Source organism: Myotis myotis, unplaced genomic scaffold, assembly GCF_014108235.1.
Source record: "Myotis myotis isolate mMyoMyo1 unplaced genomic scaffold, mMyoMyo1.p scaffold_m19_p_20, whole genome shotgun sequence".
Classification (NCBI taxonomy): domain Eukaryota; kingdom Metazoa; phylum Chordata; class Mammalia; order Chiroptera; family Vespertilionidae; genus Myotis; species Myotis myotis.
Window position 1 is genome coordinate 4,243,228 of NW_023416325.1, and position 13,135 is coordinate 4,256,362.

Below are 13,135 nucleotides of genomic sequence, written 5' to 3' on the forward strand. Positions count from 1 at the left end.
CCAGCCGGCATGGCTCAGTGGCTGTCAACCTATGAACCAGGAGGTCACAGTTCAATTCCTGGTTAGGGTACATGCCTGGTTTGTGGGCTCGATCTCCAGTGGGGAGCGTGCAGAAGGCAGCCGATCGATGATTCTCTCTTAACATTGGTATTTCTAGATCTCTCTCTCCCTCTCCTTTACTCTCTGAAATCAATAAAAATATATGTAAAAAGAATAGTAAGAACATGTGAGCTTTCTGATATACCTGTCACACTGCCCTCTGGAAAGGCTGTGCCAATTTGCATAACTACCTCTAACAGTGGAGAAAAGGACTTTAAAACATTTTCTTTAAAGGAACAAGGGGCACTGTCCAGCTTGGCCCGTCTGAAAAAAGTGTGTCCTTGACAATCACGAGGGTTGCAGGGCATTCTTAGGGGCCAGTAGAAAGCGGCCAGGCCACTTAGAGTTAACAAATTCCTAAGAACCAACAAAGGTTTTCCGGACCCAACATCAAGTACAGCAAGGGAAGTTACCTTTAAAAAAGGGGAAGTTCTCCCTCGATGCAGCCTGGCTGGCCGTCTGGGGCCAGCATGGTGACCTTTGAGTCTTCTGGCAAAGAAACGAGGTGCCAAGTCAGTCATAAACACCCCACACCACGCGTCGCCCCCCTGACCTGGGCGCCGAGGGGCTGCAGACAGCATCTGCCAACTTCCACTTCCTGCAGCCACGGACTGACCACAGCCCTGGCCGCCATTCTTCTCAGCAACTTTAGAAGTATTTGGAAGGGAAGCTGTGCACCGACTGGTCATATTCACAGCCGTTTAGAAAAACCAAACAGTGGGAAAATCTTTGCCACAATCACTGAACGTTACGAGATGATGTTTTAGTGCAAAAAGGGAAGCCCTTGAAAAGGGGCCATGACATTTAAGTGACCCTGAAGGCCTTCTGCTGTAATAAAAATCACAGCCAACCCAAAGGGAAAGTTCCTTCTATTGAACGAAAAAAATGCTTTCAAAGGTCTTGTCAGGGAATCTGCTCAAAGTAACAAGGGCAGCTGTGCAATGAGGGCTTCCTGGGGGGTCAGACACAGGTATTCTCTCATCTACAGCAGAATGAAACCCCCATCCTCTTTCCAGGTAGAAAAGGGATCCCATGAGGTCAGGCAACCTGCCCAGGTCACCCCTGGCGAAGGCTGTGAGCAGGATTCAAATATCCAGGCCTGGGACGCTGGCCCCTCCTGCTGGAGCCAAGTGCCCCCCACACTTCCTGTACTTACCCGCGGGGAGGAACAGTCACCTGGCTGGGTCCACTGAGCCAGGAGCAGTGACACAGAGGGCCTCCTCAGAGACCGCCGCGGTGGGAAATGAACACAGACACCATTTTGTAATCAAGGATTTTCTTTTTTATCTTTGAAAATGGAAGCAAGTGTTTTGACAGAATACTATGGCTGCTCTATAAGAGCCGATCTGGGAGTAATTCACTGGTTCTCCTCTGGGATAGCCCGGCTTAAACAAAAAAAGACAAAACAGGAAACACAATCCACACTGCTGCAGGCGAGGCCGCGCCTAACTGAGCATCGTTCACTAAACAAGCACACTGAGATCAGGGCGACTTTCCTGTCCTCCCTCTTCCCTTTGCACCACATTCCCTAGGGTGTTTCACCACCATCAGCAACACTTTTGTTTACTTAATTTAACATCAGAACCTTAAAACATTTCTGAATCTTAAAAATGAAGGTCTCAGCAGATTACGTTGATAAAGAAGCATACAGGTTTGAATATAAGTCACTGTAATTACCATTTTATGTCCCATTATCCACTTCAATGTTAAAAATACACACAGACACAAAGCCACACCAAACATTCAGAGGCCCTGGAGTTATGGAGATAGCAATCCCAGAATCGGTTAAGAACATGGTACCTTTTCTATGCAGACACCCCCCAGCTTGCCTGTGCATCCCAACCCACTGTCCCCACTCTGCCTCCATCCTGGTTCCCGTATTCAAATGCCACCAGCCAGTCCTGGCCCCACACCAGCACCAGCATGTGCAAACGAGTTCCCGCTGTGGTCCCAATGGCACTATATGTCTCACGTTCAATCACAGACACTCACTCCTTGCAAAACAGAGGCTTCTTAAATTTTGTTTCTCAAACATGCAATATGACAAAGTGGAAATGGAAGGAAGTTCTAGCGGACCCTGGAATGGAACGGGTGAGCAGAGCTCAGTCTGTGGGCCGCCCCCCACCCCGAGTCTGGGGAGCCTCTGTGCTTTGACAAAGCTGGGTGCGAGCTGGAGGGGTGAAGCGGGTTAGTGTGTGTGCAGGGTGCAAAGGGACCCTTCTGTACACATTAAAGCTACAGCAGAGATCTGCGCTCCTGGTCTGGTTCCATTCTAGACCATTCCCCTCGGTCTCAGTATTCAATAGCACCCTGTGGCCTCACCTTAGCTGAAAGCAGTCAGGGGTGAAAGGCAGGAAGAGAGGAATGGCTGGGAGCCCTGAGAGAGGCGGCTGCCTACGCGAGGAAGAGGGAGGCAGGAGCTCGGTGGTGCACAAAGAGCCGCTTCTTCCTCCAGCACAGCACGGGGAGGGCATGGGACGTGCAGGAAAGCAGAGGACCGCACGGGCTGACACTCCCCTCAGCGTTCCCTCGGGTTCGGTCCCTCACTGCACTGGAGAGCTAGGCAAGCTGCAGGGATGGGCAAGAGGGAACACTCCACAGTACGTGTCTTCTTGTCCCGGGCACCCTTGTCAAGTATTGATTGAAACCTGAAACATGATGTTTAAAGTGATGAATGCAACAGCATCTACGTGGACAACAAAACTGCAGGAACACGTGCTAGTTTAGGTTAGATTAGAATCATCTGAAGCACAGGGTGACCAAGAAGCAAAATTCCATCTGGTACAACCACCCAATTTCTACAAAAGAGAAAGCAGGAGAGTAAACGATCCGATGCGCATTTCTGACCAGAAGACCCGATGAAATGAGAGGAGTGGTAATACGAACTCACGTGATTTCAAGTCTTCCTTGTGTACAGTCATTACAATGACCAGGTTTGTGCTGCAAACGAGCCAGCACGATGTGGCTACTGCTCTGATTGTTCTCAGATGAAGGTTTATACAAAATAATATCTTATCTTCATTTAGTTTATAAACATACACAGTGCTGTCCCTTTTGAATTAAGGAGAAAAAAAACCCACACACAAATACTGCAAAGTAGCAAAATACAAGGGAAAAAAAGCTACTTTTGGTTTGGCAACATTAAAAAAAAAAAGAAGAAGAAGAAATATAAAAAGCAATGTGGCATTGGTCCCTATTTTTTTTTTTTTTTAAAAAAAGGTACTTGGGCACGAAACTGAATCAGAATTGGTTGGTTTCCTAAAATTCAGAGTATCTTGGATTTTAAAAGTAGCACTTTTGTCTTTTAAAATTTCAACGAGTCACATATAACACTTAAAACATCAAAAAAGCTTTCTGATAAAAAGCTCAGCTTTTAAATCACATTTCTGCAAATTTGGGAGACGAGTTGCTTTCTGACTGGAATGGGGCCTATCGCTGGTTGACAAATCTGAAATGAATGCCTCCGAATGGCAGTGCCTCCCTCTCGCCCTCCCCGGGACCACACCAACCAACAACCAGCTACCAAGCCCGAGTTCTTGCTCCCATTTGGGGGGTGGGGTGGACCTTCAGGCGGCTATCTTCGCCATCTGCTGTTCTAACTTGGAAATACGCTCATCTTGATTGCAGATTGTGTCTTTTATAGATTTGATCTCTTTTAAAATCTCATCCAACTTGGCTTCATTTTGCTAAGGAAACAAAAAAAAGGAGGGAGGGGAAGAGGGTGACTAAAAAACAGTACACAAAGGTCAACACAGTGAGAGAGATAAGGCAGAGAATGGAATTTTCCACTGTGGGAGGAGCAAAAAGACACAGCCGCCAGACTGGGCCTCATGAGCAAGTAATTAATGTTGGCCGGTCCATCTGAAGCCCCCAACAAAACAACAGCGCCTCACAGTGCTGCTTCTAGCCTGTGCCTGCGCACGACCTGGATGCCACAACTGAACTGCAGGACAAGGCTGATTCTCCTAGGCCACCCTAAACCCCAATCATCAATTCCACCAGAAGTGAGCTCTATGTGACCAAGGTGAGGAGCAAACTTCCAGAGGCCACAGAGCTCTTCCAGGAGCCTTCTTGGGAGCTAAATCCTTTGCCTGCTAACTGTTCTAAAGAGGCCTGAGTCTCCTCCGCATGGAAATGATTCCTTTGGAAACCTTGCAATCACCAAAGTCCACATGGCTTCCTCAGTCATGATCAAAACTCCAGCATCTCCAGGCACTTTGCCTCTTTATTCCATTTACCTTCCCACTGACGATTCACTGCCCTCCCCTCTGGCTCCTGGAACTCTGTTCCACAGTCCGTCCACTCCCCACCTCCTACCCACGTTCATCTTAGTGGCTGAGTCCCATTCACTGGCCAATCCTCCATCACTCACTCAACAACATCAGAGCCCACCCATAAGCCCCTCCTTCCCAGGACTTGCTCTTCTGGGCGGCTGTGACCCCACACCCTCATGTTCCTTTTACCCACCAGAGATGGGTGGGGTGTACAGTTTGGGAAAAGACAGTTAAGAAAAACCCAAAGGGCTCCAGTTTACTCTCCAAGACCATAGTAGACTGTCATTATAAAAAAGACCTAAAGGAGCCAAACATGGCCCCAATTCCAGTGCCATGACAGGACATTTTTATCATATTGGGTGTTGTCACTCACTGAGAGCCCCTTTGTCCACAGCTGGGACAGCACTGCCAGTGCCATGACTAGAAGGAGCTGCAAGAGGACCAGGCCTGAGCCAGCCACGCACACCCTCACCCTCCTGTGGGCCTTACCACACTGGTCGTGTCTGCTGTTTTCTTGGGGACGTTGATCAGGTCACACTTCTTATTTGCAGTGGGCTTGCTATCCAGAATGTTCTTCTTCACCACCTTGAGATCCCGGTTTTTGCCTGGAATGTATCCGTGCTTCAAGGAGATGAGGATTGGATCTGCGTTCTTCCCCTCAAACCACTCCTCTGCCTCCAGCGCGGCTTCGGGCCCCGCTGTGTCAGGATACAGGTCATCTTGGAAGAGGTCCGACTACAAGAGACATTTTGGGGAAACCCTTAAGTAAGGAAGAAGAAAGATGGGGATTTAAAAACTTTTAAAAGCATAGATTGCTTAGAAAACTGGGCACTTACCTTCCTGGGCACAGTCATGATAATAGGTTCACACTTTCTCTCATGAAGTTTAAAGAATCTTCAAAAGGGAAATAAAGGCAAAGTTGCATTAAGTAAAACAGGAGGCCAAGTAACCAACAGGCTCACTAACAACCACTTTTCCACAAAGCTCCAGGGATACAAAAGACTCTGCTCACCACCTCAGCTGCCCCACCAGAACTCAGCATTCCCAGTTTACAGATGAAAAAATGGAAGCTGAGCGTAGCTACGCAAGGAAATGGCGCATGGGAGACAAGAACCAGGAATAGCTCTATGCATGATGATGACAGTCGATTTCCAACTCTCTGGGGTCAGATCGACTGTGGTGGGAATAACACCACGGACAATGATTCATTTGTGAAAATGGTAAGGTCAACAGACAGGAGAGAACAAACAATTACATATTAGATAGTACCAATACAGAGCTGAATGTATTTAAATTAAATTAAACACACACACACACACACACACACACACACACACACACACACACACAAAACAACCCATACTGATTAATGTAACAAAGAGCTTAAAAATTCTTTTTATTTTAAAAGATGTGTCAATTATTTAACAAGTGTGTGAGCAGAACAGCACTTAGACAAACGTGCACAGAAGCGGAGTGTTATATAAAGCGCGCTAGTGTCTTAGCCGGATAAGAATAAGCCGGTGCTACTAGTTCTGTTGCCTAAAATGGCCAGTGGTGAGTCTCCTGAGTATCTTCTGTTGACTAGCGTGAGAAAAGAGCCTTCCCTTCAGGAAGCCCACTAGCATTATGAAATATAAAATTTTTAAAAATCTATAGTAGTACAGAGAGGTGGGAATTCTATCACACTTCCCAAATCAAGGGGCCCCCAACCCAACACCCCACTGTAGGTCATTGGCTTCCCTAGTTTAGGATCCGTGGGGTCCACAATCTACTTTGGAACCTGGTTCATCCTCCCACAGGGCAGGAGCACCATTCCTTATTTCCATCCCGGGGACACTGGCCCCAACCTCGGCCTGCATACAAGAGATGATGATTTCACTGTTCGAGTAAGTGTCCAGCACATGCAGACGAAGCCACTGTACCCGCTGCACTTCAAGTCATAGACTCTGAAGAATGGGGAGGGGCCTGTTTAGATGAGATGATTTTGAAAGTTGCCTCCCTGCTCTAAAACCCCTGCTTCTAAGGAGGGGAAGGAAATGAGACACTAATTCTGGGCCACACACAAGGGTAGAAAGACCCGGGCATCACAGAATTGCATGTGGTTGGGTTGCTCTTGCAGAACACAGATGGTATGAACAATTCCAATGCTTTACATGCTGATTCTTTACCTGGCAATCTCACATTTGTTAACATCGAGTCCCCTCTTGGGCATGTAACCCATCCCTCTCTGAGGCTCCTTGCTGCTGAATGTGTTGAGGTAGTGGACATATGGGGATTCATCCGTGATCTCAAAATAGCGGATACTGCTGTCACCCTACAAGAAATGGGAGACAAGTGTGTGTTTACTACTGACTGAAACATCTGATTTAAGTGGGCATCTCTCTCCCCTATAAACCCAGCGCTAATTAGGACTCTGCTGCAGTGGCTGGCCTTTTCTTCCTCTTAAAGGCCTAACACATGTGATGGTTTCTCATCCCGGCAGAGTAAGCCCTCACCTATCAAACACTAGCATCCCCTTTACTGAGGGCTAGATGCCAAGACAGAGTCAGGCAAAACTGTTAACGCCTCTGCCAAGCAACTGCATTGCAATTCAACTTCAAAAGACACACGAAAGACCAGAAGGACCACTGAGAGGGCAACTACTGCTCTGAGTTATCTGTTCATTGGCAAACAGCAGTGTTGTTCAGAGACCTGAGGGCACTAATGTCAGACCATCAGATAATAAAAACTAAGACTTTCTAATTAAGAAACCTTCGTTTTAGTGATCTCCTTGAACTTCACAAGGTTTTCTATCTCATTGCAATGTATAAAATTCTATAATAATCTTGCTAGTCTCTCTAAGTACAAATAATTGTCTAATGGTCACACATTTATACCAACCTGAACAACAAGGCAATTCTGCCTGGCACTATTTTATATATATATAAAGACACACACCCATGAAGACATAAATAGCTAGGTAGTATGACACTCTAACAATCCTCTCTGTCTTCACAATTTCCATTTAATATAAATAAAAATCTAAAGCAATGGAAAAGAAGCTAAACACAGGGTTTGCTCTCTGCACACTAAAAATAATTTTCCACCCAGTGTTAACCACCTCTGGGTAACATGTCCTTGTGTTTGTTTTGATGCAGCTGTTAACATCTGAAGTAAATGACTTTCAAGAAAACTGACAAGATCTCGTTTCTAAGTGACTGACCTATCAAATGGAAAGCAGCTCTGCGGTGTGCTCAGTGAACCGAGAAGAAGTGAAACATCCGGCCTTTACCAGCAAGGGGTACCCTAACAGGTTTGAGGGACTATATCACTCCACTTTTATTAATTCATATATTTCACCTGCACAGACTTCTAAGGAAGAAAACTGGAAAAGAATAATACTGAGGTTACCACCTACTGAAATGAAATAGCAATAAAGCCACCACCAGTTTAGTTAGGCAGAGATCACTAGGCAGACGAGGCAGGAGGAGACCTTTTATTTCAGTGTGGGGTCTTCCTGGAGCAACCGTCACTTCCTGAAACTTAAATCAGGCCGCACATTTTCCGGTCCAGGGCCCTACACTGAACTCCAGGAACAAGAACCCTCTGAGACCCTCAAAAGCTCACATTCCCAAAGCACCATTCTCCTTAAGAGTGCATGGCATGTAGCAATAAGCAGTAAAAGCCAATCTAGAACCTTCCAGTAGACTTCAGCATGAGATGTGGCAAACTGGTTCCTCATTCCTAACACCAATCATGAGAAATCTGAAATCACCAACCACACAGCACCACCAGGTAATACAAAACACCAGCATATAAAAATCAATAATCAATTTAAAACAAAAAAAGAACAAAAAATAAAGTTAAAAAAAGAAAAACAAAACACCAGCACGTACTCCATCTCACCAGAGTGCCCAAGCAAAGATTCCTGTCAGCATCTGCCCAATCCCTGCTTCCGTCAAGAGTATTGAACACAGTAGGTTAACGCCACACATCTGGCAAGTTACACACAGTCCATTCTCACCCCACACATAACAAAATCATAGCGTAAGACACACACACAAACCAACTAAAATGATACAATACATTGCCCATCTACTAAATCTCTGAAGGACAAACTTCTCCTCCCCCAGGATTAAATTTAATATTAAACATCAAAATTACTGTTTACCTTTCCACATAAGTAAATGATGCTGGTGTCAGGGTCATAGAAAGGCAGCAACACCCCATTGCTAGTGTCCATTTCATGAAGAGCAATTGGTTCCTGCATATTTTTCTGGGGAAAAAATTATATATATATATATCAATACACACACACACACACACACACACACACACACACACACACACATAATTTAGGGGTAAATTTTTGTTACCTTACTATGCATTCCTTTATCCCTAATTAAGTTAGCCATTTCCCTAGAATACTGAAATTTAAACAATGCACATGTAACATTCACACATGTAAATACCAATAGGGCTAGCAAATGGCATTCAACCCATTGAAAATTATGTTTATTTGACAACATAATTAATGCACATATCAGTGCGATTCTATGACAGAGATGAAAGTGCCCTTCTCCTTTGTGACTTTTCTTTTCAAAAAGTACTTTTTTTCTTATTATAAATTAAATATATGTTCTTTAAAAAGTTACAAGGAAGAACATAAAAATCGTTGTATATGCCATCATCCCACAGTCCAGTGTGTGGCAGAATCCATGACCATTCTGGTCTATTTCCTCCCAACACACGAATACACACAAATTAGGATCATACCTTATGTGGAGTTTAGCTTTTTTTCTTAATAAGCAATAATTTACTCTTGTTTTTTTTTTAATCCTGAGGATATGTTTTTACTGACTAGAGAGGGAAAGAGAGAGAAAGAGAAAGAGAGAGAGAAAGAACACCATCGATGTGAGAAACATTGGTCAGCTGCCTCCTGGGGATGGAATCCACCACCTTCTGGTGTGCGGGACAATGCTCCAACCAACTGAGCCACCCAGCCAGGACCAGTTTTCTATTTTTCCACTTTTGTGATTATGAGCATGTTCTCAAGCATGACTACTTTGATTTAGATCATATTCTTTATAAAAATATAACTAAGTTTAGAACTCATTTCCCAAGTCTGGATTCCTCATGCATTCTTTTTGAAAAATATAGTCATCATAGACTCCTTGGGAGTATCACAAATGCATTTTTTGAAAGACAGTTAGCACTAAGTCTCTAGTGAGGATGAGAACTTCACGTCCAATTTACGACAAGTGGGAGTTGAGGAAACCTCACTAAGAACCCCGTAATCTACGTACCAACCCAAAGACCCACTCAGAAAAGAGAGAAAGGTCCAGTGTAAGCTGGTGGGAGGCTGGGAAGGGCGTACCGGGTTCCAGAGCGCCAGCTGCCGCTCGCTCATGCGGCTGAAACCAGTGGTGAAGACATTACCATCAGCCAGAAAGATGGCTCTCATGGGTCGTGCTCCTTCGTGCGCTTTCTCCTTCTCCTGCAGAAGAGAGAGCAAAGAGGCACATTACACACATTCAAACTGCAGAAAGGAAGGTGAGGTGGGAGCATAGGGGCCCATATACCAAACCCAACCGCACCCCGCACGCCATTCACGTTAACTGGTACGTGTGTGTGTCTCATTAATAACCAGCTCCCCTCCTCAGAGGAGGAAACAAAGTGACACTAAGTGATTTGGTTAAGGTCCCTCAGCTTAAGTTAGCAAGTGTCAGGACTTGACTCAATAGCCTCATTCCTTCCAGCTGCCCCGCTGCCAACCCATGTCCATGTGCTGCAAAAACAGGACACATGAGAGGACTCTGCCAAATGCTTTTCTCAAGAGGTTTATAACCTGCTGCATCTTTATGAGACATTTTAACCCTTTTCGGTCCAACGTCCAGGCTGACTCGACAGACCAGGCGTGAGCAGGTCCAACGTGGAGCTGAGGTTGACACCGCAAACCGCTGCGATTATATGCATTGTCAGTAAGTTCAACATTCAATCCCGTCAATTAATTTGGACCAGACTGTCTGAATTCCAAAAATAAAATCGGACTGCAAAGCGTTAATAGTCATTTGTGGAACAGGGTGGGGAATCAATTAATTAATTTTTTGTACTAAGCCAGGAATGCAGTTCACTATTTGGGGTAGCTCATCTACATTTGTCAACTTTTAAGGACTCTTGTGAACTGATACAAACATTGTTTCTTTGTGAAAAAATGGTTACCAAGTGAGAGATAAGCCTTGGGTAAAAGCTAGAAATGTACAACTCTGAAGAGAAGAGTGACTGGCAGACAGTCAGAAGCCTGCACCAGCCTTTTCTGATTCACAGGCATCTGCACGCAGCAAGGCCCACTGACCAGCAGCACAGCCTCTGTGGCTGCCTTAGAAAGCAGACAGCTCGCACTCACCTAAGGGCTACAAATACTGGGGTTTCTGTCTGAAGAATACTTACAGCAACAATCTCTTGTTTCCTAGGATCAATTACTCTCACTTTCTTGTCTTTGGAAGCTGTGCAGATGAGACTGCCATTCCGGTTCCAGCTTACATTGTAAATCATGTCCGAGTGCATATCGTCCAAGTTTATCAGGGCTTCCCCCGTCCCCACGTTCCATATGATGATGGCATTATCACAGCCTAGGAGCAAGCACAACCATGTCCCCAGCTATTAAAATGCCTGGACAATGGCACATTTGTGGAAACTACAAAGACATGCATTGAAAGGAAGGTGCTGACAAGAGGCCCTACTTACAGGTAGTTTTAACAAAGAAAGTGACAAAGAAGAAATTTGTATAAAAGAAATCAGCGTTAAAGTAAAAATACAGTTTGTTAAGTTTGGGTTTGTATGAAACAAATAAAAACAACCAAACAAAACTAAGAACTACAAAAAAGTAGAATGCCATCTTTTCTGTTTGCGTTTTTTAATCCTCACCAGAGGATATGTTTTTATTGACTTTAGAGAGAGGAAGGGAAAGAGAAAGAGAGAGAGAGAGAGAGGAAGGAAGGAAGGAAGGAAGGAAGGAAGGAAGGAAGGAAGGAAGGAAGGAAGGAAGGAAGAAAGAAAGGAAGAAAGAAAGAAAAAGAGAGAAACATCGACAGGTTGCCTCCAGTATGCTCCCCAAATGGGGATCGAACCTGGAACCTAGGTATGTGCCCTGACAAGGAATCAAACCCACAACCTTCTGGTGTATGGGACGATGCTCCAACCAACTGAGCCACACGGCCAAGGCCTATGCTTCCTTTTCTTTCATAAATATACACATACATATATACATATATACAAATAGACAGATATCTTCTTTTGTTGATCTTAGAGAGAGAGGATAGGAGAGGGAGAGAGAGGGAGGGAGAAAGAGAGAGACATCAATCACCCCTTACCACCAATCGAGCCCAAAACTCAGGCATGTGCCCTGACTGGAAACAAACCATCAACCTTTTGTGCAAGGGATGATGCCCAACCAAACTGAGCCACACGGGCCAGGGTAAGGCCTATGTTTTTTTACGAGTTAACTGGGCTATCAGTTTCCTTTTCTAGTAAAATAAGCATCAGAATAAATACAGCTTACTTCTTCTCCAGTGGAGCTAAAAATAAAGAGCTTAAAAAACTGTTTGGGACATTCAACAAAGACGGTGGAGAGCAGGCTATTCAAATCAACGATAATGTACTACATGGTCTTGGATTAAAGCAAAGCAAATTACAGTAAGTGGAAGGGAAATGCAAGGTCTGGCCTAACTATTTGCCCACAACAGGGGGAGAAATAGGTCAACACTAGCCTGATTTGAGAAGCCCAAAGTATAGTCCGAAACTGTCCTCAAAGAGGCCACACTGTTTACTTGGCCACAAGCCCACAGCTCATCAACATCCTTCCTTCAAGGGTCTGCCACAAGTCCCTGAGACCCTTTAAAAAGACTATCATTTGCTGCTCCCAGGACATTATTTCAAAGATAAAGAAAAATAAGAAAAGAGATGGACATCCTGAAAGCAAATTCTTGCCAATAAATCAAATTTGCAAGCACTTTAGAAAAATGAGCCACTAAGATCCAGAACACCTAAAAGTTCCCTAAGAGTGAGAAGTAGGAAATGGGCGGGAAAACTGCACAACAGTATGAAAAGCTGGAGCAGAGCTCTGTGGGAGAGACTTGATCCTTCCTCTGCCTTGTTCATCACAGGCAAACAGGTAACCGCAGCCACCGAGGATGGATCGTAGAGCTTAAAATGTGCAGAACGCTGCAACCAACCATCCTCCTGTGCTTGTAAGGGGAGCACGGGGAGCACTCTGCTGATCACACCGTAAGTGTGACCTCGATAAGAAGAGGAGCAGGACATCCCATGATGGAATTCCACCTTTGAAATTGGTTTCTCTCCTTATCAGACTGGGGTTCTGAGTAAGAACACTGGGAGGGTTCCCAGGTGTAGTCAATTGTGATTTTAAAAAAGGAGAATCCTATGTAGTATGATTTTTTGAAAAGCAGTCCTTGGTTTCAATAGGTACCTGGCATTAAACTTTTTATTTAACTCATTATACCATAAATATCCTTTATCACCACTAAAAACTGAACTGCCCCCTCCTTTGCACTGGTAAAGGGAAAGATCTTTAAAATTCTACCACTAACATTAGTATAACTTTTTTTTTTTGGAATTAAGGTATAATTTACATGCAACAAACACAATACATTTATTTAAAATATCACTCATGAAGTTTTGACAAGTATATATATTTGTGTAGCCACCATCACAATCAAGATATAAGACATTCCCATCACCCCACAAAGCTTCCTCTTGTCCTT

General features: G+C 44.5%; 1 protein-coding gene across 2 annotated transcripts in view; it reads right to left on the reverse strand.

The window, feature by feature from the left end:
* Positions 1–1,358: 1,358 nt before the first annotated feature.
* CORO1C (coronin 1C) overlaps positions 1,359–13,135 on the reverse strand; it is a 63,286-nt gene continuing 51,509 nt past the window's right edge. For both annotated transcript variants that reach the window (XM_036354374.1, XM_036354375.1), the window contains exons 5-11: positions 10,803–10,984; positions 9,730–9,849; positions 8,524–8,628; positions 6,542–6,687; positions 5,210–5,267; positions 4,863–5,108; positions 1,359–3,785 (exon numbers count right to left, since the gene is read on the reverse strand). In XM_036354374.1, coding sequence (XP_036210267.1) covers positions 3,666–3,785; positions 4,863–5,108; positions 5,210–5,267; positions 6,542–6,687; positions 8,524–8,628; positions 9,730–9,849; positions 10,803–10,984 — 977 coding nt within the window. In that variant the 3' untranslated portion in view covers positions 1,359–3,665. The remainder of the gene's footprint in view (positions 3,786–4,862; positions 5,109–5,209; positions 5,268–6,541; positions 6,688–8,523; positions 8,629–9,729; positions 9,850–10,802; positions 10,985–13,135) is intronic.